Here is a 22,962-nt window from a genome sequence, read left to right as displayed (position 1 = left end):
AAAATAAAATATTACTTTATTTTCTGGAGTTGAAAGAGAAGAATCAAAGTGGCTCTGATTTGCTGGAAACTTTGCCAGCCTCACTTACTTCTCTAGGACCATCTGGGTTCAGTGGCCATGTATGTATCAGGACAGCAGGAGATGGCCCAGGATACAGAGACAGATATTTGGAGCTATGATAGCAATATTATTCTTTCTAGTATCTTGGCAGTGATACTTTTATCTGAGTGACAATATCGTTTCTTCACTTTCCAAAGAAGTCTAATGCAGTAAGATATAGGATGGAAGGGGTTTTGACAAGTCTTTTAGTTCATTGACTACCTTCTTTCTAGACAGGATTCCCCTATAACATCCCAAGTAGGTGACAATCCGTGCTTCTTAAAGGCCTGTAGAGAAGAAGCTTTCATAATCTTCCTCACCACCCATTTGAATGTAATAACCCTAATGTGCAGAAGATAGCCTTCATTGCAAACATCCTAGATGCATCATGCTGTAGTTTGGACCCATTTCCTCTTGTCATTTCCTCAGTGGAGTTAGAAATAGAAAATAGCTGACCATTGTGGTCTATTATGGGACGTTTACATCTATCATACTGCTGAAACTGTCTAAATACCGTGTTTCCCTCATTAGAATGTGAGCTCCTTGAGAGTGGGGACTGTCTTATTTTCCTCTTTGTAGCCTCAGTGTTTAGCCCAGTGCTTCATACATAGAAAATACTAAAGAAATGCTTTTATTCATTCATTCAAAGAGTTCTTTATCTACTTGAATGTTATTATTTTATCATCATTCAGCCCTTTCTTCAACATGCTAAATATTTATAATCCTTTTAACCACTCCTCAAGTTTTTCCAACTTAAGTCTCTCCTCAGAACTCTAGGTTCCTTACATTTTATGTGTTCATTAGTTCAGAGGGATTACACTCAACCTGTCATGTTCTGTTTTAACTGCCATTATAATCCATTATCATACTTCTTCTCTAAAGTATAGAGTTGATTTTTTTCTGACCATTAATCAGCCTTTTCTTCACTAGGATCCTATATTATTTTTCAGCTTTACATTCCTTTTCTGAATTTATGTAGTTTTTTTTTAATTTTTCCTTTTTAGTGAGTTGTACTATCCTGTATCTAAATTTAATCTTGTTTGGTTTTGACCAGTTTTCACCTTTACCCAAGGAAATTTCAAATTGTGATTCTTTTGTCCAATGTGCAAACTGAATTGACAAGTTCTATTCTGCCTGCTTAGTTATTGATAAAAACGTTGTCTAGTTCTGGGCAAGGACTAACTGGTATCTGATAATCATTTTAGACAGCTATTTGTTTTGGCAGGTAGTAGGAATGCTAGGCTTTTATGTTAAGCTTTTTAAACATTTTTACAATGAAAGAATTTTCATGCAGGAGGGGAAAAAGGTACCCCTGAACCAACTTTTGGAAAGGACGGTAAAAGTCCAGAATCAGTTTCTGAAGATCAAAAAAAGACTGAGCTCTTGAGGGATCAGATACAACACAGGTCAGTTTAACACTTATTTTCCTTCTTTTATTTATTATTGATCCAGCACTTAGATAAATGAAATTGCAGCTGTTTTGGAATTACCAAAACTTGAGAGAAAATACATTGACATAAATATTTACTTTTTTTATTCTAAAACAAAAATGGGGTATTACCTGAGGAAATTCACCAATTCAAAGGACAAGTTTCCTCCAGGAAATGACTATTCCTAGTTCAAAGTAGTCTCTGGATCCATAGCCCTTAAAACCCTAACTTATGAGCTCCTACTAATGTGTTTACTTTTTATTTAGTCAGTCAGAAGACACATAATTAGATCATAATAAAGGCATTTAATGAAATGATATAATTTTTTAGAAGTACCAACAGTGTTTCTTCTTTAAACCTGGGGGGCACACTTCCTTTACACACAGCAACAGTGGGAAAAGTGTAGGCATGTGGAGAGCTGCACACACAAGAAACACATATGGGTAAGGCACAGATATTGGGGGGGAGTACATTAGGAAACATGGGGCATTCCTTGAAGGAGAACTCATGCCTCTTACATGACAGGACAGAAGATAACTTCTCCTAATGTCATCGTGCTGTTCCCCTGCTATTTGTGTTCTCTGCAGGATGCTGCTTTGGGGACCACATAGTGTCCACCAGATGCAGCTGAGATGGTCACTGCTTCCTAGGACATGTAGGCATTACTAGCTATTGAATGGCCAACTGCTATTCCTCCTCTGGCTCAGATTGGTCCCTGGCTATCTGTTTCTCAAGGAAAAAGCTAGACCATAGGCTTTGTCTCCTTTAGAAAAGCAGACATCTGTCCCAAGAGCCAGCAAAAAACCTCTCCTGTCTTTTTCTTTTAGGCTGTTGGCTGCTGAGTTCCATTCATCTGCCAGCAAAAGCTTCTCAGCCCTGGGCACTAAAGTCTTTAGAATAAACACTCAGGACTTCCCAGTTAGCAAATGTTCTTGGATTTAGTTTTTTTTTTCCTTTTCCTTGGGACTCCTCTTCCTTCTTGCAGAACCATGAGCACCTCTGCCTCACCCTTGATTACAGAGAATATGTTATGTAATATCCAATTTTCAATCTATGAAGAATAGGCTACATCGGTACTTGCTAATAATTACCAAATAGCTATGGGGTTCAGAGTTCTCCAGTTTTCAAACCCTAAATCTCTCCCATTCTCTAATATGCATTATCTCATGTATATAAGGGATGGAGAAAGTCAGAGAGACAAAGCCAAAATTGAAGTCTTTGCTGTCTTTGCTTAAACATACTCCTGGTCTTTTTGTATACAAACATGGCCAACAAAAGCTTAAAAGATATTTTGCCCCACAACCTTACAACAGTAACTTTTATAAATAACTGATAAATCCTATGCTAAATTTTATATGTAAGGATTATATCTCTGAATTTAAAAATAAGTAAAAATTAAGTAACATTAAATTTGTTCAATTCATGGTTTGGTAGATGGGGTTCTTGCTGAGGAGTAAGAATTTACATGGAAAATAATTGAACGTTCATCACACCAAACTTTGAAATTTCTTACATTTAGGATAATTTTCATTACATGAAATTAAAGAGGTTTTGCACAAACAAAATCAGTGCTGCCAAAAATTAGAAAGAAGAAAAAAAACAGCAAAGGGAGGAGATTTACAGTGAGTTTCTGTAATAAAAGCCTCATTTCTCAAACATATAGGGAACTCAGTCAAACTTATAAAAATAAGAGGTAAATGTTGATAAGTGGTCAAAGGATATAAATAGGTACTTTTGAGACAAAGAAATAAAGCTATAGCCATTCAAAAATATTCTAAATCCCTATTAATTAGAGAAATGCAAATTAAAACAGTTCTGAGGTACCATCTCATACCTCTCAGATTGGCTAACATGACAGAAAAGGAAAACAAATAGTGGAGGGGATGTGGAAAAGCAAGGCATTATTGGTAAAGTTGTGAAACCTTCCAACCATTCTGGAGAACAGTTTGGAACTATGCCCAAAGAGCTATAAAACTATGCATACTCTTTGACTCAGCAGTACCACTGCTAGGTCTATATCCCAAAGAGATCAAAGAAAAAGGAAAAGGGCCTATTGGTACAAAAATATTTATAGGAGTTCTTTTTGTAGTGGCAAAAAAATAAAAATTGAGAGGCTACTCGTAATTGGGGAATGGTTAAATAGGTTGTGGTATATGATTATGATAGAATACTATTAGGTTATAAGAAATGATGAGCAAGATGGCTTTAGAAAGATCTGGTAAGACATACATGAACTGATGCTAAATGAAGTGAGCAGAACTAGGAGAATGTTGTGCACTCTAATAGCAATGTTGTAACAATAATCAACTGTGAAAGACTTAGCTGCTCTGATTAATACAGTGATCCAATACAGTTCCAAAGGAGTCATGATGAAAAATTTTATCCACCTCCACAAAGAGAAGTGGCAAACTCTGAATATAGATTGAAGCATACTTTTTTCACTTTATTTTTCTTGCTTTTAAATTTTTTTTTTGCAACATGGCTAATATGGGAATATATTTTGCATGACTTCCTACGTATAATTGACATCATGTTGCTTGCTTTTTCAATGGGTGGAGGATAAGCTGGAGGAAGGGTAAGACTTTAGAACTAGAAAAACTTTCTAAATGAATTATTTTTTAAATAGAAATGTCTCACATTTAATTAACATAATAATTTGAAGTATTTAAATATGGTATTATTTTTATTTAATTGGGACTTTTTGTTTCCCAGTCATTTGAACTACATTCAGACTGTCCATTCTCATGAAAACAAAATAGTTCCCAGAATTGTTACAGGCCCTCAGTTTTAGGTGAGCTGAGTTCATCTACACAATAGCCCAACCAAAGTATCTGCTACTTCCCAGGTCTCTATTTACAACAAAACATTATATGCAGCACCATGTAATAGAGAGCTGAACTGCTTTGATAAGTCTGATGGTGTTGCTCAGAGTAGTTCTTAGAAGATTTTTGCCCATGTGTATAGACAAAGTCTATGCCACTTCCTTGGATTTTTACTTAGCTATGAATAAAATGATCAAACCGTGTTTGAAATGGTGGAAAAATTCTAATTGCATCTTATTCCATGTAAATATTTCTCAAAGTATGAAAAAGAAATATATCACAAGAATACTGGCCTTGATCATTTAATGCATTGTTTCTAATAGTGTTGATCATGTATAGGTATATAGATATGAATATGTATATGTATATTGCTTTGATGTGAGCATTTCTTTTAGCTTCCTATAATTGACTTTTTAGATTGTTTTTTTCAGGTTAAACAATTTTATTAGTGCTCATTTCACCTTACTCATTTTTTTTAAAAAAGCTGCAAAATGTAGCTTAAAGGTTATTCAACAAATTGATAACACTGATCTTTTGATGTTGCAGAATTTTAGGTTTCTTGGACAACTGGCCAGAATTGGAGAAATGGTTTTCAGAAAAACAAGACATTCTAATCAAAGTCAATGCAGAAGTAGATAAAAGAACTTTAGCCACAAAAATACAAGAGTATTTTATTGCTGAATTAAGGAAAAAAGAGGCTAAAGGTAATTGTCACATTTTAGGACATTACATTAGACACCAGATGTCTTACCAGGGCAAGGAAAGCACAATGAGACCATCCCCTTATTATTTCTGGAAACTATGTGTCTCGTAATGGAGTCCAAGATGGCATTCGCTTTTTTATACTGCCCTGTATCATGCCCTGACACCCATGTCCATCTTGACAGATGTCCAAGAAAGAGCTGACCTTGGCTTTGTCCCAACAAAGGAGTCACCTTGAAAAGGTGGAATCAATATCTCCTTGTGTATTGTAAGCCCGTAGAGTGGGATGCTCGTTCTTCCTGGCTGATTTGCCAGTCTTCTTTGTCACAGTCCCCAGTCACCTAGATACAGAAAGATCAGTTAGAAGCCATTGATCACCTGCATCCCTCAGCAGGGATCCAGAGCACAAATATCTCTCCACAGAGCCAAAGGCTTCGTATCCAATGCTGCTGGAAGTGCCACAATCTAGTAGATTAGTGGATTCTCTGGTTCACCCTGACATGTATGTTTATAATTGTTCTAGTTTGAATAATGTCAGCCTGTACCACGTAATAAAAACATTTTCTGGTTTTTTTTTCAAGCTAAAAAGAGACTAGAAGAACAGGAAGCTGAGAGGAAAAAGAAAGAAGAAGCCCCCTCACCCAAACCTCCACCTCCACCTCCCTCTGAACCAGAGGAAGAAAAGGAACAGTCTCCAAAGGGGGCAAAAAGGAAAGGTGGAAAAGGGAAAGCTGCAGGTGACTGATGGAATGACTTATAATCCTGATTTTTCATATCTCATATTAGGTTTGGAGATAAAATCTAAATTACAGTAGTAGCCCACTAACCAAAGCCATGCTTCTGACAGCCTCAGCCATCTGGGACACAGCCACAAACCCAAAGTGGCAAAGCCCAGGCACTCTTATTCAGTTCAGCAGTCGTGGCAATGCCACCTTGCTGACATAGGACAATGTGTAAAATTGGACAGCCAACTAGAAACAGCAGTGCAGACAGCACAACCAGTCCAAGAAGAGGGAGGAGACAAAGAGATTATAAGAAGTAGGCAGAAAAATTCTGACAGTCTGATCACTTGGGGATATTTAATGAAAAGGGAAGCAGTGCTTCACAACTTACTAAGGGCATCCATGTGTTGTAGCCCAGTCCAACAACTGATGTTTGTAATGACCCTTAGTTATCAAAAAAGAGTTAGATGGTGTTAAATCTGATGTTTGATAAGGTAAGGGAGTGATATATATTAGAAAGCTTTCTACCAAAATGGTCTTTAAAATTATTTTTGATGCTTAAATTTTGCAGTAAACTTGAAAATTTGCTTTTATTCATCCATTAACCAATCACTTATTATGAATAGATTCCTAATGTGTTTAAAGAGTCATCATGGCAGAGTAAACTGAGTGCTGTACTGCATCAGAAAGACCTGGGTTCAATTCCCACCTCTGACACTTATTAGATGTGTGACCATGGGCCAGTTACATAAGTTCTCTGAACCTCCAAGTACATTTCAAGACTTATTGACTGAGTTAGGATCTACTTTGGGAGAGAGAGTCTTCACAAATGTGAAACCACAGATCCTGGACAAAATGGCATAATTTAAAAGAACTGTGATAAGCACTGGGCAGGTACAAAAATAATTAATGTATCATACCTGCCTATATGGAATCTATAGTCTTATGTAGAATACTCTTTTTTCACTGAAGTCAGATAAATGAGGTATAGATAATAAATAGATAAAATGTAGGTCAGGGAAGGAAGCAGTTCCATCCTGAGTCACAATTATGGAAAGTCTCATTTGTTTTCCAAGTCATAAATGTCTTTTCATAACAAGAAAGAACAATATTCTGGTCTGTTTTTCTAGTTCAGAATTGAGGATGTTGTTTTGAATTAGAGCAGTCCACAAAAGTCAAGTGCATTCCATATTTTTCCTATAGGTTTGCTATTTACCATAGAGACACAAACAAAACTCTTTCTAGGTCAGGTTCTTAGAAAGTCTAGTTTAAGAGAGTTGGCTTCTGAAAGTCCAGGCCCTAGTTGCAGAAAGTAAGGATCCCATAATTCAGCTCTTGTAAAAATGCAGCCACCTGGTGATCCCTTTATGAATTCCAAACTAGTATCTTGAGTGAATTAGTAAGAAAATGGTGCTCTGACCAAAAAACAGTTGTCTGCATCCTGGATGACCCTCAAATTGAAAGACTTTAGTAGAAGAGTTCCAGTGGGGGGGGTCGTGGTCAGTGTAAGTGGCTCCAGGGAGCAGTCAGTCAGTCTTAAGGAAGGGCCCAGCTCCCAGTGAGATGTGTAGGGGGAGGGAATAGGAGAAGGGGAGGCTATGAGAAGCCCTTTGGAGCTGCCCAACAGAGTGGTGGGACTTTTTGTGGCATCTCCTTCTTTAGCTCTGTGTGTCTTCCTGGGAGCTGGATCCCTCCATAATCTTGCTCCTCCTTGGAGCCACTCGAACACACATCCTCTGGGTCTTTTCCACCCTCTTTTAAGGGTTACTCAGGCTGCAGGCAATCATTGCTTGGCCAATGGCATCGTCCCCTTTCTAATTCAGTGAAGGGACTTGTCTGGATTCCATAAAGGGATCACCAGGGGAAGTCTCATTTTTACAATTAGTTTAACACCTTGTAATGAGGTCACTTACTTTCTGTGACTGGGTCCTGAGTTTTCAGAGGCCAATTCCTTCACACTTGGAACTTCTTGGAATACTGAACTCAATTTAGAAATCATTTCCTCTCTGACATGCTTGTGTTAGGACCAGCTATTGATAGATCACACTTACCCATGGATTTAAATGAATAGGTTATTCCACTTGACAGGTTGTAGGCATATTTGACCTTATGCTTTCCTCAACATAAAGAACACTTCCTGACTTTTTTTTCTTTTTCAAATTTGTTAAGGCTATTCAAAGATAATTCTGGATTTTTTAAAATAATGACTTCTAAGTTCTGTATTACACATAGTTATTTTTCATTTTTGTGATTTATATATGAGGTAAAATAATTTTCCACAATAGTTATGCAATTTCAAATAAAATACTGTAATATAGTAATACTGAAATACTCTCTTTATTTTAGATGAGATAGTAAAAGTTTTAACAATATACTTTGAAAGACAAATGAAAACGACCTAGATCTGTACTAGTCCAAAAGAAGTGTACTCTTGAATGACATCCTTGAAAAACTTCAAATAAGCAGTGACACTTTGGGAAAAATTACTCTCCAAATCTGCCTCAGAATCAGCAGCAACAAAACATACCAGTCTTTGAAGTCCAGACATTAGTTAGTCAAAATCACATTGATTCTTTTCTTTCGACTCCAAAATATATAGCTATTAATTCATTCTGTTGTGTCTAACTCTCTGAGACCCCATGGACCATAGCCTGCCAGGTCCTTCTATCCTCTGGCCTCTCCCAAGGTCTGTCTAAGCTCATGCTTGTTGTTTCCATGACATTATTTCTCCTTCTCAATCAGTTGTTCCATCTTCGGTACTGACTGTTGCTTCTTGGCCTGCATTCAGGTTCCTCAGGAAACAAGTAGGATGATCTGGTACTTCACCTCTTTGAGGACTTGCCAGATTTTGTTGTGATCCACACAGTTAAAGGCTTTAGTGTAGTCATTGAAGTAGATTTTTTTGGTTTTTTTTTTTTCTGGAACTCCCTTGCTTTCTCAGTAATCCAGCAAATGTTGGCAATTTGGTCTCTAGTTCCTCTGCCTCTTCTGCTATTTCTCAGTTTACTTATTGCTGAAGACTAGTTTGCAGAATCTCAAGGATAATATCCTTGCTGGCATGTGAAATGAGCACAATTAATTGTTTAGTAATTTGAATATTTTTTGGCACTGCCCTTCTTTAGGTGTGGGACATAAACTGATCTTTTCCTATCCAGTGGCCACAGTGAGTTTTTGAAATTTGTTAGCATATTGAGTATAGCACTTTAACAGTTTCATCTTTTTGGAATTTAAATAGTTCAGCTGGAATTCTGTCACCTCCACTAGCCTTATTGTTAGCAATGCTTCGTAAGGTCTACTTGACCTCATTCTCCAGGATGTTTGGCTCTAGATTAGTAACCACACCATTGTGGTTATCAGTGTGAAGATCTTTCTTGCATAGTTCTTCTGTATATTCTTGCCACCTCTTCTTAACCTCTTCTACTTTTGTTAAGTCCTTACCATTTTGTCTTTTATAATGCCCATTTTTTCATGAAACATTCACTCGATATCTCTACTTTTCTTGAAGAGATCTCTTGTCTTTCTCATTCTATTGTTTTCTTCTATTTCTTTGCATTGCTTATTTAGAAACCTTATTTCCCCTTGCTATTCTCTGGAATTCTGCATTTAATTGGGTATATCTTTCCCTTGCTCTTTTCCCTTTCACTTTTCTTCTTTCCTCAGCTATTTGTAAAGCCTCATCAGACAGCCATTTTGCTTTCTTGCTCTTCTTTTTCTTTGAGATATTTTTTGTTTCTGCCTCCTGTACAATATTGTGAATCTCTGTCCATAGTTCTTCAGGTACTCTACCAAATCTAATCCTTTGAATCTATTCATAAGGGATGGGTTATGCCTATATGGTCTGATGGTTTTCTCTACTTTCTTTAATTTAAGTCTGAATTTCAAAAAAAGAAGCTCATGATTCAGCCATAGTCTGCTTTAGATCTTCTTTTAACTACCTGGCTGCAAAGTATATAATAAATCTGATTTTGATATTGACCATTTGGTGACATCCATGTGTAGAGTCACCTTTTGGGTTGTTGAAAAAGAGTGTTTGCTATGATCAGCAAATTATCTTGACAATACTCTATTAGTCTCTGCCCTGCTTCATTTTGTATTCTAAGGCCAAACTTGCCTATTGTTCTAATTATCTTTTGATTTTCTACTTTAGCTTCCAATTCCCTATGATGAGTGTTACATTTTTTTGGTGTTATTTCCAGAAGATGTAGGTCTTCATAGAACTAAGTAATATTGGCCTTTCCAGCATCCATTGGAGCATAGATTTGTATAACTGTGATGTTGAATGGTTTGCCTTGGATTTAAATAGAAATCATGCTGTCCTTTTCTGAGACCTTACCCCAGTAATGCTTTTCTCACCCTTTTATTGACTATAAGGGCTATTCCATTTCTTCTAAGGGATTCCTGCCCACAATAGTATGTATAATGATCACCTGAATTAAATTCACCCATTCCTATCAATTTAAGTTCATTGACACTCAAGATGTTAATATTTAATCTTTCCCTCTCCTGTTTGACCACATTCAGCTTACCTTGGTTCATAGACCTTACATTCCCAGGTTCCTATACAATATTTATCTTTATGGCGCTGGACTTTGTTTTTGTCACTATACACATTTGCAGCTGAGGTTTCTTTTGGCTTTATCCCATACACTTCATTCTTTGTAGAGCTACTTGTAGTTATGAAATCTAAAAAACTCTAAACCTTCTGAGGGGCTCATCTTTTGGTATTATATCTTTTATCATTTTAATACTATTCATGGGGTTTTCTTGGCAAAGATACTAGAATAGTTTGCCAATTCCTTCTCCAGTGGATCACCTTTTGTCAGAACTCTACACTGTGACCTGTCCATCTTGGATAATGCCATATGGCATAGTTCATAGCTTCATTATACCACAAAAAGGCAGTAACCCAGGAGGGGCCATAAAATATAGTAATATATTATTTTTGGAGCTATGCCTTTGCACATTAAAGCACTAAATAATTGTACTATTCCCAAATTTTCTTTCCCATCTGGACTTTTGATTTAGTGCAAGCCCAAGACTGATCTCTTACCTGAAGTCAATGGCCTTTATAACAACTAGCTGAGCAATTTTCAGAGCTATTTCAGAAAGTTCTTACATAGCTGATACCAGAAAAACTCTTCAAATTCTCTCAGATTTTGACCAGGCTTCTAAATAAGAAAGAGAGTTTATATTTGCATGCCATTATGCAATGCCACTATGTGATGGGGAAGGATCTTCCTATCCCACTTCTCCTGCCATATAGGAACTGTAGAGGATTTCTTTCAGACACACTGGAAAATAAGGATCAGTCAACACTCATATATTAAGTACTTACTGTGGGCCAGACACTGTGCTAAGTAAGCACTGTGAATATGCTGTTGCTGTTATGCTTGTGTCATTTCAGTCATGTCCAACTCTTCATGATCCCATTTGGGTTTTGTTGACAAAGATACTAAACTGGCTTGCCATATCCTTTTCCAGCTCATTTGACAGATGAGAAACTGAAGCAAACAGGGATAAGTGATTTGCTCAGGGTCATATAGTTAGTAAGTGTCTGAGGGAAGATTTGGACTCAGGAAGATGAGTCTCTCTGACTTCAAGGCCAGCACTCTGTGAACTATGGCACCACCTAGCTGTACCTGTGGATTAAATAAAGGCAAAAATATAATACTTGTCATCACTCAGTTCACATCCCAAAGAGAGATAAATGTTAAGATTTTGGTTTCTAGGTCATTGACTCAAAAAAGAAATGAAAATATATAGATGTTGTTGTATCTATCTATCTAGACATAGGAAGATAGATAGATAGATAGATAGATAGATAGATAGATAGATAGATAGATAGATAGATAGATGAAAACATCCATAGCATTCACTAAAGTCCACATCTAAAATTAACACTGGCCATTTTCAGCTCAGAAACAGTTTTAGGGCTAAAAAATTGCTTAAAAAACCCAAAAACTTCCTAAATAAGATGCTGGCAACTCAGACCCTCCAAAAAAGCAAACTCCAACCCACATATGTCTATTCCTAAGTGCAGATTTCCTCTGAAATCTTAGGCATGGTGACCTGGTGTTCACTGAAATAATGTCAGGTGAGCACAATGACTTGGTAATATTTTGAAGTGCTAAACTGTTGAAATGCATGGTATTTAAAGTAGTTTCAGTGTTTGTACATGTGTCACAAAACCTATCTTTAGTTCTCAGTTTCAGCTTGAATGGTTGCGCACTACAGAGTATAGAAATCCCTGAACGTGTGTCAAGATGATGTTCATGATCCCATGATCCCCATACAAATGTCCTGGAATCATGAATACATATATGTGCACATATATATACTACACACATGCATATATTCTTTTACTACCATATCTTTTTGATGGATTTAAGCACTGCACAATTGTTGGTAAAATACAGAATGATTTTTCCCCACAGTAAAGTAAGGTTGTTTGTATTGGAATAAAATCAATGTCAACAAAACCTTAAAAATTAGCTTGGGTTGCACAGATGTTAGAAGTCATAGGCATGACCCCAACATCTCTCTTCCCAACTGCCATCTACTACTACCTCAGTAGGAATTAAGGAACGTTGTAGACGTAGAGATTAAGAGAACAATCAGAATTGTTCAAAGGCTGCCTGGAATTGGGAGGTAAGCAATGTGTTTAGAGTAGCCGTAACTAAGCAGGAGGCTACTTTCTTCAGACTTATGGCTCAGGCTACAGCCACCATACCACCCCCACAGCTTTGCCCACAGACAGCAGTACCTACACATTTGTCTAAGCCAACCAGGAACGAAATGGTAGTTCTTACTCTTTATGACACAGTTCAATCTTAAAACTTTAAAAGTTTGTTTACAACCTTTAAAAAATGTACTTTTGAATTCTCTACATTGCAGGAACAATAAATCTGTATTGCTTCAAAGAGTGAGTGTACCTGTCTTTTTCTTTCTCCCTAAGGATAGTACTAGTGCCAAATGCTTAAAAAAAAAAAAAGTATGGAAGTGTTCAGCTCCAAAGGCATCATTGTGACTTGGGGCAATCAATCTTTCATTCGAGGAAAGGAAAAATAATGTATGTTGGCATTAGAGATGTTTTCTTAACAGCACAACTAGATGGAGTATCCTAACAATAAATGCAGGGCAGCTCTTCTGAAATGAGTTCTTGATGAAGGCTTCTAACCTTTCTTGACCCACTTTCATGTAAATAATGAAAAACCTTCTTAAAGAAACAGCAGCTGTAACTTAAAACCAAAGATCACCTGTGGCTACCAAGCATGCTTCTCTCTGACATCTAGACTCAGCTTATTAAGGAATAAAGAAATAAAAGGAATAAAAGATGAGATAAAAAGGCAAATTTTTAAGTCACTAAAGTGGAAAAAAAGCAACCTAATCATTGTAGAGACAAAGGAGAGAGTGGAGGTGGAGGGGGCAGTTGGGAAAAGAAAGAGAGGTGCTGAGCACCCAAAGGAAGTGATCCCCATTAGGAAGCAGGTTTAAGCCGCCCTCCCTAGCGCTTTCAGCCTTGACTTCCTAAAGGTCTCTGTGTTTGTGCTCCTCTTCCTCCTCCTGCCTCCTTTGGTTCTTCATGTAGTTCTCAAAGCTTTCCTTGTGTGGGCATTCAAAGTTATTGACCCAAAGCTGGCTGCTACAGAAGTATTTCACCTAAAAGGTGGTCTAGACTACCTGATTATTTTAGGGTAGAGAGATAGAGATAGAAACATACATACCTACATACATATCAACACAGACATAGCTATAGCTACAGATATCAAGAGATAGAGATGATAGAGATATGTATGTATGTGTATGTATATGTGAAGAGCCACTGGTACACACATTTTAATTAGAAGTGTGGAGGGGGCATGTGTAAAAACATTTTCATGCATTTCCAGAAATAAGCAATAATTCTTTGGGTGAACTGGTCTAAATCCTTATTCAGTGCCCCTACATCTTTGTAATCTGGTCATTAAGTGTTTAAGTGATTGCGTGTTGTTGCCTAATCACTTATATGATTTCTATTTTCACCTACCCATTCTACTTGCTAAGAATTTTGCAGCAGTACTCAATATCAGTCAGTTGTTTTGTTTTCTAATTAAAGTACACATTAAAGTTCAGGGGTTATTGGGGAATTGGTCAAATTCTTAATTAGTAGAGATGGAGGATTTTGTAAAAAAAAATGGAAACTAATTATCTAGGGCTCTCTAAGAGTATCAGATAACAAATTTCAGTTTATTCTTTCCTTTTTATTGTTTGTTGGTTTTTCCTACTGAACTACATCCGAGAATTTGATATCATTACAAGGTTATTTAGATAATCAAAACAAACTGGAAAAATAGGTGCCATTTGACAAATGACACCTCTGTATGTGGGTTATATTTGCTCAAATGACTTAGTTATCATTCATGCTACAGATCCAGCTATCATGATAGCTTAGGGTTCTTTCAACTAGAAATGGATTCAAGGGAACCTAGAAATTAATTTGAAAGAAGTAGTATTCCATTGGCTGGTGTAATCACACCCACCAAAGGTCTAGGTTTACAAACCAGACACACCACAAAAGTTCAGTGTTCGACTTGAAATCAAATGTTTTTGCATAGCAAACTACTGTGGCAACATATTGTGTGAACTAAAATTCAACCCATAGCCTTTTTCTTCTGATTTTCAATGCCATCTATGATAGTTTTGTAACAGGCTCACTATGATAAGTGACATTTAAATGTTTGATAATTTCACAGGATATTTTTAGACTCATCAGTGTTATCTATGTGTTAAATTTAATTTAGAAGGTGGTAAAGTACAATCTCCTCCTAAAGAAGGAAAAGGAAAGAAAGATGAAACTTTTCCCAAAGGCAAAGGTAGAGCAGTTAAACTTAGTTAAATTAGTTCTGCATTTTATTGATTGTGTCAGTGAATAGACTAACATAGAATACTACATCTGCTAATAATAGAATAGTATTAGTGTACATTGTATGTATTTCTTGTGAAGTTATTAATAATAGGCAGATTTAAGAAGAAGTTTTAGCCTACATCAGGTTTAGCTTTCCCCAACCCACCCTCAGATCTACATTAACATTTTTTTCTATTAACAATCACTTATTTTCTCTCCTGCTTTTGTACCATTGAGGAGGGGGGAAAAACTCTTGCAACAAATATTCATAGTCAAAAGAAATATATTCTCAAAAGGGCCAGCCTTATTTTGCAAAGCAAAATTTAAGATGTGTAATATTTTCTACACTTGTATTGAAGTTACTGTCACAACAACTTTGAAGTACGGTCATATCTCCACAAAATCATTTTACTAGTGTATTCTGAAATGCTGATGCATGTTTGATTCCCCTTTTACCAGAAAGTGCTATGTTATGAATATAAACCTTATCTGGGAATGTCTTTGACTTTTTTGTATCATGAGACCCTTTTGGCAGCTTCGTGAAGCTTATAGAACCCTTCTAAGAATTGTGTTTATAAAGTTGGAAAATATAAAGCTATAGTTAAACGAAAGAAATCATATTGAAATAGCTATCAAAAATTTAAAATAGGGGCACCTAGGTAGCACAGTGGATAGAGCACTGGCCTGAAATCAGGAGGACCTGAGTTCAAATCTGGCCTTAGACCAAATACTTGACACTCACTAGCTGTGTGATCCTGGACAAGTCACTTAACCCCAATTGCCTAAAAAAAAATTTAAATAGAATATAAATTTAAAACGTTTAGTTCTAATAACATCTTTGCCATACTGCTAGCCAATTTTTCCCAACAACTTTATTAAATAAATATTTTGAATCTCTTGTGTTTTGTTACCTTGGATTTATCAAATACTAGAAAGGGATTCATTTATCAAGAGGCTAGGGGAGAGAAGCATCGTCATAACTTACAATTTTGCTATGAATTCTACATGTAATCTGTGGCTACAAAGTATTGAGACTGATTTCCATAAATCCTGCAAGGGAATTGGTCCCTAAGTAAGTAAGCAAGTAAGGATTCAGATTCGAACTCAGGCTTCTGGGACTCCAGGAGTCTGTGAGATAATACACCAGGTTGCATGATGTATTCAGGAGATCATATCATGTACCCTATTTCTCTGCAATTATAAAGAAGCCTCATTTCAAATTTGTAATAATTTAGATAGGATCTGTGTTGCTGTTTACCTTTTTTGCATTGTCTCTGGAAAAGGGATTTAGTAATCAAATGATATAAAGCAAGATTGAAAGGTAAGTGTTTACTAAAGAGTAGGGAAAAAAATAGGTTTCTTTAAAGTACTTACTTGGAATGACCAATCTCAGTCCCAGAGAAACTGATGGTCAGGTACAATTCCTTCTTTTTAGTAAAGAAGCGAGGAATTATAGATGTGGATATGAAAAACAAGTCAACAAAGGTATATGTGCATGTATATACACATATGTGTATGTCTCTATCTACACATACATACAAAGATGTACACATATGTGCATGTGTGTACATATACACATACATCCCTTTGTTGATTTGTTGTTGTCTTTTCCCCTGTGTGCGCTCCAACACAGATTTCATTTGAATACTTTTGGGTCATGATGAGGAAACCCCATAGTGCTTTGAGTCTTGATACTCAACAGCTGTGTCATTTGGACAACCTCCTTACCACCATAGAGAGTCCCTCCTCAATTTAGACTTTTGGGCATGTCTCTAATGAACACCATTAGTGTGCATATGTTTCACCATTTAGGTCTCCCTTGATATTGATAAACAGAGAACCATTGAACCAAGTTATCTCTGTATTTTCAATTATCCAGGAATCTTATATAACCTTAGCATTGGTGTAAAACATGGATTTTTAAAACTATTTTGCTTTATTGAGCCAAATGTTTTTTTTTAATAATTGTATTAATTCATCTTTTCTCATTGCAATAGATAGCATTTTTCAGACTCTAAAAACAAATATGAGATTAAGCTGTCTGTTCATATTAAGAAATGTTCTTCTGTTATCACAATAAATATATTATCACATATTATTACCATAATAAACATTAAAATATGCTAAAATATTGTAATGTTAATGTATTATAAATATTATTATATTAATATGTTATAACATTGATATATTTTTATTTCATTAAATATTTCCCAATTACATATAAAAATTTTAACATTTATTTTATAAAAATTTGGATTCCAAATTGTTTTTCTCCCTCCTGCCATTCCAACCTCCTTGAGAAGGCAAGCAAATTGATACTGATTACACATGTCAAGTCATACAAAACATATTTCCATATTAGTGATGTTGCAAAAGAAAGTACAGTTAAAAAAGGTAGGGAAAGAAATTTTAAAAGTATGCTTCAATCGGCAAAGTTCATCAAGTCTCTCTTTCATCAAGGATGTTTTAGAATTTTCTTGGATTGTTATCTTGATCAGAGTAGCTGTCTTTCATAGTTGATCATCATTACAATATTCGTCTTACTGTATACAATGTTCTCCTGGTTGTGTTCACTTCACTCTAATTTTTTTTCAAATAAGTCCTCCCAGGTTTTTCTGACACAATACAACTCATCATTTTTAGAACACGATAATATTCTGTAGCAATCATATACCAAAACTTGTTCAACCATTTCCCAAATGATGGTCATTCCCTCAATTTCCAATTTTTGCCACCACAAAAAGAGCTGCTATAAATATTTTTTTGTACAAAAAGGTACTTTTCCCATTTCTTTGATCTCTTTGGGATACAAACCTAGTAATGGTATTGCTGCGTCAAAGAGTATGTGCACAGCTTTATCATTCTTTGGGTATAATTCCAAATTGTTCTCCAGAATGATTAGGCTAGTTCACAGCTCCACCAATAGTGCATCAGTTACCAATTTTTCCACATTCCTTTCATCATGTGTCGTCTTCCTTTTCTGTCATGTTAGCCAATTTGATATGTGTGAGATGTAATCTAGGTTGCTTTAATGTGCATTTCTCTTATCAGTAGTGATTAAGATCATTTTTTCATTAGCTATTGATAGCTTTGATTTCCTCTAAAAACTGCATGTTCATGTCCTTTGACCATTTATCAACTAGGGAATGGCTCTTATTGTTTATAAATTTTGGTCAATTCCTTATATATTTAATACATGAGACCTTTATCCGCCCCCCCAAAAAAAAACCTTGCTGTAAAGATTTTTCCCCAGTTTCCTGTTTTCCTTATAATTTTGGCTGCACTAGTTATGTTTGTGCAAAAGCTTTTAAAATTCACATAATCAAAATTATCTATTTTACTTTTGATCTTCTCTCTTTTTTTGGTCATAAACTCTTCTTTTATCTTTAGATCTGACAAGTACCTTTTTCCATGTTCCCTTAATTTATTTATGATACCACCCTTTAGGTATAAATACTTTATCCGTTTTGACCCAATGCTGGTATTCAGTTGGAGAGTTGGTCTGTACCTAGTATCTGCCAACCTGTTTTCTAGTTTTCCCAGCAATTTTTGTCAAATGATAACTTCTTGATCAGAAAGCTTGAATCTTTGGGTTTTCCAAACACTAGATTACTATGGTCATTTACTGTAGTATATTGTGTTCCTAATCTATTTCACTGATCCACTGTTCTATTTCTTAGCCAGTACCAGATTGTTTTGATGATTGTCACATTAATACAGTTTATAATCTGGTACTGCTAGGCCACCTTCCTTGACACTTTTTTTTTCTTTTTTTTTTCATTGATTCTCTTGATGTTCTTGATCTTTTGTTCTTCTGGATGAATTTTGTTATTATTTTTTCTAGCTCTATAAAATAATTTTTGGTAGTATGATTGGCATGACACTGAATAAGTAAATTAGATAGAATTGTTCTTTTTATTATATTGGCTCAGTCTACCCATGAGTAATTATTATTTAGATTTGTCTTTTTGTGGGTGTGAATCATTTTGTAATTATGTTCAAATAGTCCTGGGTTTGTCCTGGCAGATAGACTCCCAAGTATTTTATGCCTGCATCTATTTTAAATGGAATTTCTCTTTCTATCTCTTACTAATGGGTTTTGTTAGTATTATATATAAATGTTGATCATTTGTATGAGTTTATTTTAAATCTTGTAACTTTGCTAAAATTGTTAATTGTTTTAACTAGTTTTTTAGTTGATTCTATAGAATTCTCTAAATAATTTTGTTTCATCATTGCCTATTTTTATTCCTTCAATTTCTTTTTCTTGTCTTTTTGCTATAACTAGCATTTCTAGTACAATATCAAATAATAGTGGTGATAATAACCTTGCTTCACCCCTGATCTTATCAGGAAGGTTTCAAGTTTATCCCTATTACAAATAATGCTTGCCAATGGATTTAGATAGATACTACTTGTCATTTTAAGAAAGGCTTCACTTATTGCTAGGCTTTTAGAGTTTTTTAATAGTAATGAGTATTATATTTTGTTGAAAGCTTTGTCTACATCTGTTGATATAATCACATGATTTTTGTTGTTTTTGTTATAATATGGTAAATTATGCTGATAATTTTCCTAATATTGAACTGATCCTGCATTCCTGGTAAGAATCCTACCTGATCATAGTGTATAATCTTTGTGATATATTGCTGTAATCTCCTTGCTAGTATTTCATTTGATTTTTTTGCAGAGATATTCATTAAGGAAACTGAAATATAGTTTTCTTTCTCTGTTTTTGCTCTCTGTGTTTTAAGTATCAAAACCATATTTGTGTCATAAAAGGAAATTGGTAAGACTCCTTTAACATTTTTTCTAATAGTTTATGTAGTATTGGGATTAATTGTTCCTTAATTTGGTAATTTGGTAGAATTCACTTCTAAATCCATTTGGTCTTGGATTGGTTTGTTTGGTTTTGTTTGTTTGTTTTGCTTTTTTCCCCCAAGGAAGGTATATGTGGCTTGTTCAATTTCTTTTTTTAAGATAGGGTTATGTAAGTATTCTATTTCCTTTTGTGTTCATCTGGGCAGTTTATAATTTTGTGGATATTAGTCCATCTCACTTAGATTGTCAGTTTTACTGTCATATAATGAGTAAAATAACTCCTTGTAATTGCTTTAGTTTCATCTTCATTGGTGGTGCACTCACCCTTTTCGTTTTTGATACAAGTAATTTGGTTTTCTTCTTCTTCTTCTTCTTCTTCTTCTTCTTCTTCTTCTTCTTCTGGCTGGGCAATGGGGTTAACTGACTTGCCCAGGATCACACAGCTAGTAAGTGTCAAGTATCTGAGGCTGGATTTGAACTCAGGTTCTCCTGACTTCAGGGCCAGTGCTTTATCCACTGTACCACCTAGCTGCCCCTTCTTTCTTTTTACAAATGTTTATTTTATTGGGTTTTTAATAAACTCCTTTTTTTATTTATTAATTTAATTTTTTCTCATTTTCAATTTTATTAGTCTCTTCTCTGATTTTCAGGATTTCCATTTTCATTTTTAATTGGACACTTTTAATTTGTTCTTTTTCTAGTTTTTTTTAATTGCATACTCAATTCATAGATCTGCTCTTTCTTTCTTTTATTAATGTATACATCAAGAAATAACAAATTTTCCCCTAAATACTGATTTGGCACATCCCAGAAATTTTGGAATGTTGACTCATTATTGTCCTTCTCTTTAATGAAATTATTGTTTCTGTGATTTGTTCTTTGACTCACTCATTCTTTAGGATTAGATGATTTAGTTTCTAATTAATTTTTAATCTATCCTTCCATGGCCCTTTATTGAATATAAGTTTATTACATTATGGTCTGAAAAGGGCGCACTTAATATTTCTTCTTTTCTGTATTTGGTTGTGAGGTTTTTAATGCCCTAATACATCATCAGTTTTTGTAAAGGTGTCATGTGCAGCTGAGAAAAAAGGTATACTGCCTTCTATTCTCATTCAGTTTTTTTTTTCCAAAGGTCTGTTGTATCTAACTTTTCTAAGATTCTATTCATCTCCTTAACTTCTTTCTTATTTATTTTATGGTTAGATTTATCAAGCTCTGAGAGGGGAAGGTTGAGGTCTCTCAGTAGTATAGTTTTACTCTCTTTTTCCTCCTGTAATTCATTGAAATTTTCCTTTAAAATTTGTATGCTATGCCATTTCATGCACATATGTTTAGTAATCCTATTGCTTCATTTTGTATGATGCCTTTTTATCAAAATGTAGTTTCCCTGCTTATCCCTTTTAATTAGGTCTATTTTTGCTTTTGCTTTGTCTGAGATTATGACTGCTGCCCTTGCCGTTTTTTTTTTAACTTTAGCTGAAGCATAATATATTCTGCTCCAGCCACTTATTTTAACCCACTTTGTGACTTTCTTTCAAGTATGTTTCTTATAAACAACATATTGTTGGATTCTGGTTTCTAATCCATTTTGATATCTGCAATCATTTGACATTTTCTTCTTTTTCTTATTCTTTTGACTTCATTTAATTGTTTCTTGATCTCATGGAGTCATTAGCTTTCTCTTGGTCTAATTTTTAAGGAACTGTTTTCTTCAGTGAGATTTTGTACCTCTTTTTCTATTTGGCCAATTCTGGTTTTTAAGGTGTTTTTTTTCCCAATAGTTTTTCTGACTCTTTTACCAAAATGTTAGTTATCTTTTCATAATTTTCTTTCTTTGCTTTCATTTCTTTACCTAATTTTTCTACCAATCTTATTTGATTTTGAAAATTATTTTTTGCTCTTCTAGGAATTCTTGTTGGACTTGTGTGCAATTCACATTTTTTTCCTTCGAGATTTTGCTTGGAGCTATTTTGACTTCAGTGTCTTCTGAGTTTGTGTCTTGATCTGCCACCGCAGTAGCTTTTTGTGGTCAGATTCTTGTTGTTTGCTCATTTTTCTACCACCCTATTTCTTGATTTAACTTCACGTTAAAGTTGGTCCTCTGTTCCCTTTATGCAGTGACAGACCTTTTTGAATTAATGTTTTCAGAACTAGTTGAGGAGGTGGGGGATCTATAAGTTTTCGATTCTTCTGAGGTGGTATGATCTAAGGATAGAAGTGTTTGCTACTCTCCTGGCCTGTGCTGTGATCTGTGGGCAACCACAAGTACTCTTCTCCACCATGGACCCATGACCAGAGTCCCTGCTCCCTTGTGGCCACAAGCTCTGTTGTGCTAGTGCTACTCTTTGTCCTGGGCCTACAACCCAGTACTGCTATCCAGAACTGAGTATGGGCAATGCAACGGAGTCCTGCACCCTGTGCCAGCAAAAGGACCTTTGTAATCTCCTGCTGACCAATTCCCCAACTCCCTTACCATCTGTCGGCTGAGAGCTGCAAAGCCGTTGCTAAAGTTGCTGTTTCATTAGCCCTCAAGGCCTGCTGCTGGTACACTCTGTGCTGGACTGGGCTCCGCTCTCACTCCTGTGGGACAGATCTTGCCTGTTGACCCTCTAAGTTGTCTTTGGCTGGAAAATTGTTTCACTCTGTCCTTTTGTGGAGTCTGCTACTCCAGAATTCATCTTGAGGCATTATTTAAAGTGGTTTGGAAAGGAATTTGGAAGAGCTGAGGGGAGTCTCTGCCTTTTCTCTGCCATCTTTCCTCTGCCCCCAAAAATCCTTAATAGTTTTTTTCTTCACCCTTCATTTCTTCCTTCTTTTTAATATTGCTAATTAAATTTAATTTCTCTTTTTAGTTGGTTGTTATTGCCTTTTGCATTTTATTTTAATTTTATATAACTTTTATCTTGTATATTCTTTTCTATCATGATATAATTATAATTTTTCCTCCATACAAAATTGTAAAAGAACCAACCTTTTGTTCTTTAGTTGTTTGGTTTTTAATGTTGTGAGTTTTTATGTCTTTTATCCATTTAGAATTTGCCATGCTGTCAGATCTATTTTGATGATCTAAATCTATTTTTTAGACTTTCCATTTTTCCCCAGTAAGGGAAATTAAGAGTAGGAATTACATCATTCTTTTTATTTATATCCCCAGGAACTAGTGTAGTAGGCACTTAATAAATGGTTATTGATAGGTTAATCAATCAATTAGGGAATCCGTTCCTCAGTAGTTTATATCCTTGGGTTTATTTAACATTAGACTATTATGGTCATGTAATTCTAACTTAGAGTTAGAGAATCTTTGGAAGAATCTTTAGTTTTTAGAGTTAAAGAATCTTTAATTATACTAAAGTAACCATTGTCATCTGTCTAAATGCCTACTCATATGAATTCACTTATGTCCAGAAGTCAGTGAGTGCAATTTCTGATTTTATAGTTAGATGATTTTTTAAACTCTAATTTTAAATATATAAATGACT

General features: G+C 35.3%; 1 protein-coding gene across 1 annotated transcript in view; it reads left to right on the top strand.

The window, feature by feature from the left end:
- The window catches only part of LOC144454094 (sperm flagellar protein 2-like), a 142,121-nt gene that overhangs the window by 7,994 nt on the left and 111,165 nt on the right, over window positions 1-22,962 (top strand). Inside the window, exons 5-7 of the mRNA XM_078151756.1 lie at window positions 1,394-1,505; window positions 4,898-5,055; window positions 5,635-5,790. Of these exons, the coding sequence (XP_078007882.1) occupies window positions 1,394-1,505; window positions 4,898-5,055; window positions 5,635-5,790 (426 nt within the window). The remainder of the gene's footprint in view (window positions 1-1,393; window positions 1,506-4,897; window positions 5,056-5,634; window positions 5,791-22,962) is intronic.

Source organism: Phascolarctos cinereus, unplaced genomic scaffold, assembly GCF_003287225.1.
Source record: "Phascolarctos cinereus isolate Bilbo 61053 unplaced genomic scaffold, phaCin_HiC Scaffold_4;HRSCAF=312, whole genome shotgun sequence".
Lineage (NCBI taxonomy): Eukaryota > Metazoa > Chordata > Mammalia > Diprotodontia > Phascolarctidae > Phascolarctos > Phascolarctos cinereus.
This window is presented reverse-complemented; position numbering and strand designations above follow the sequence as displayed.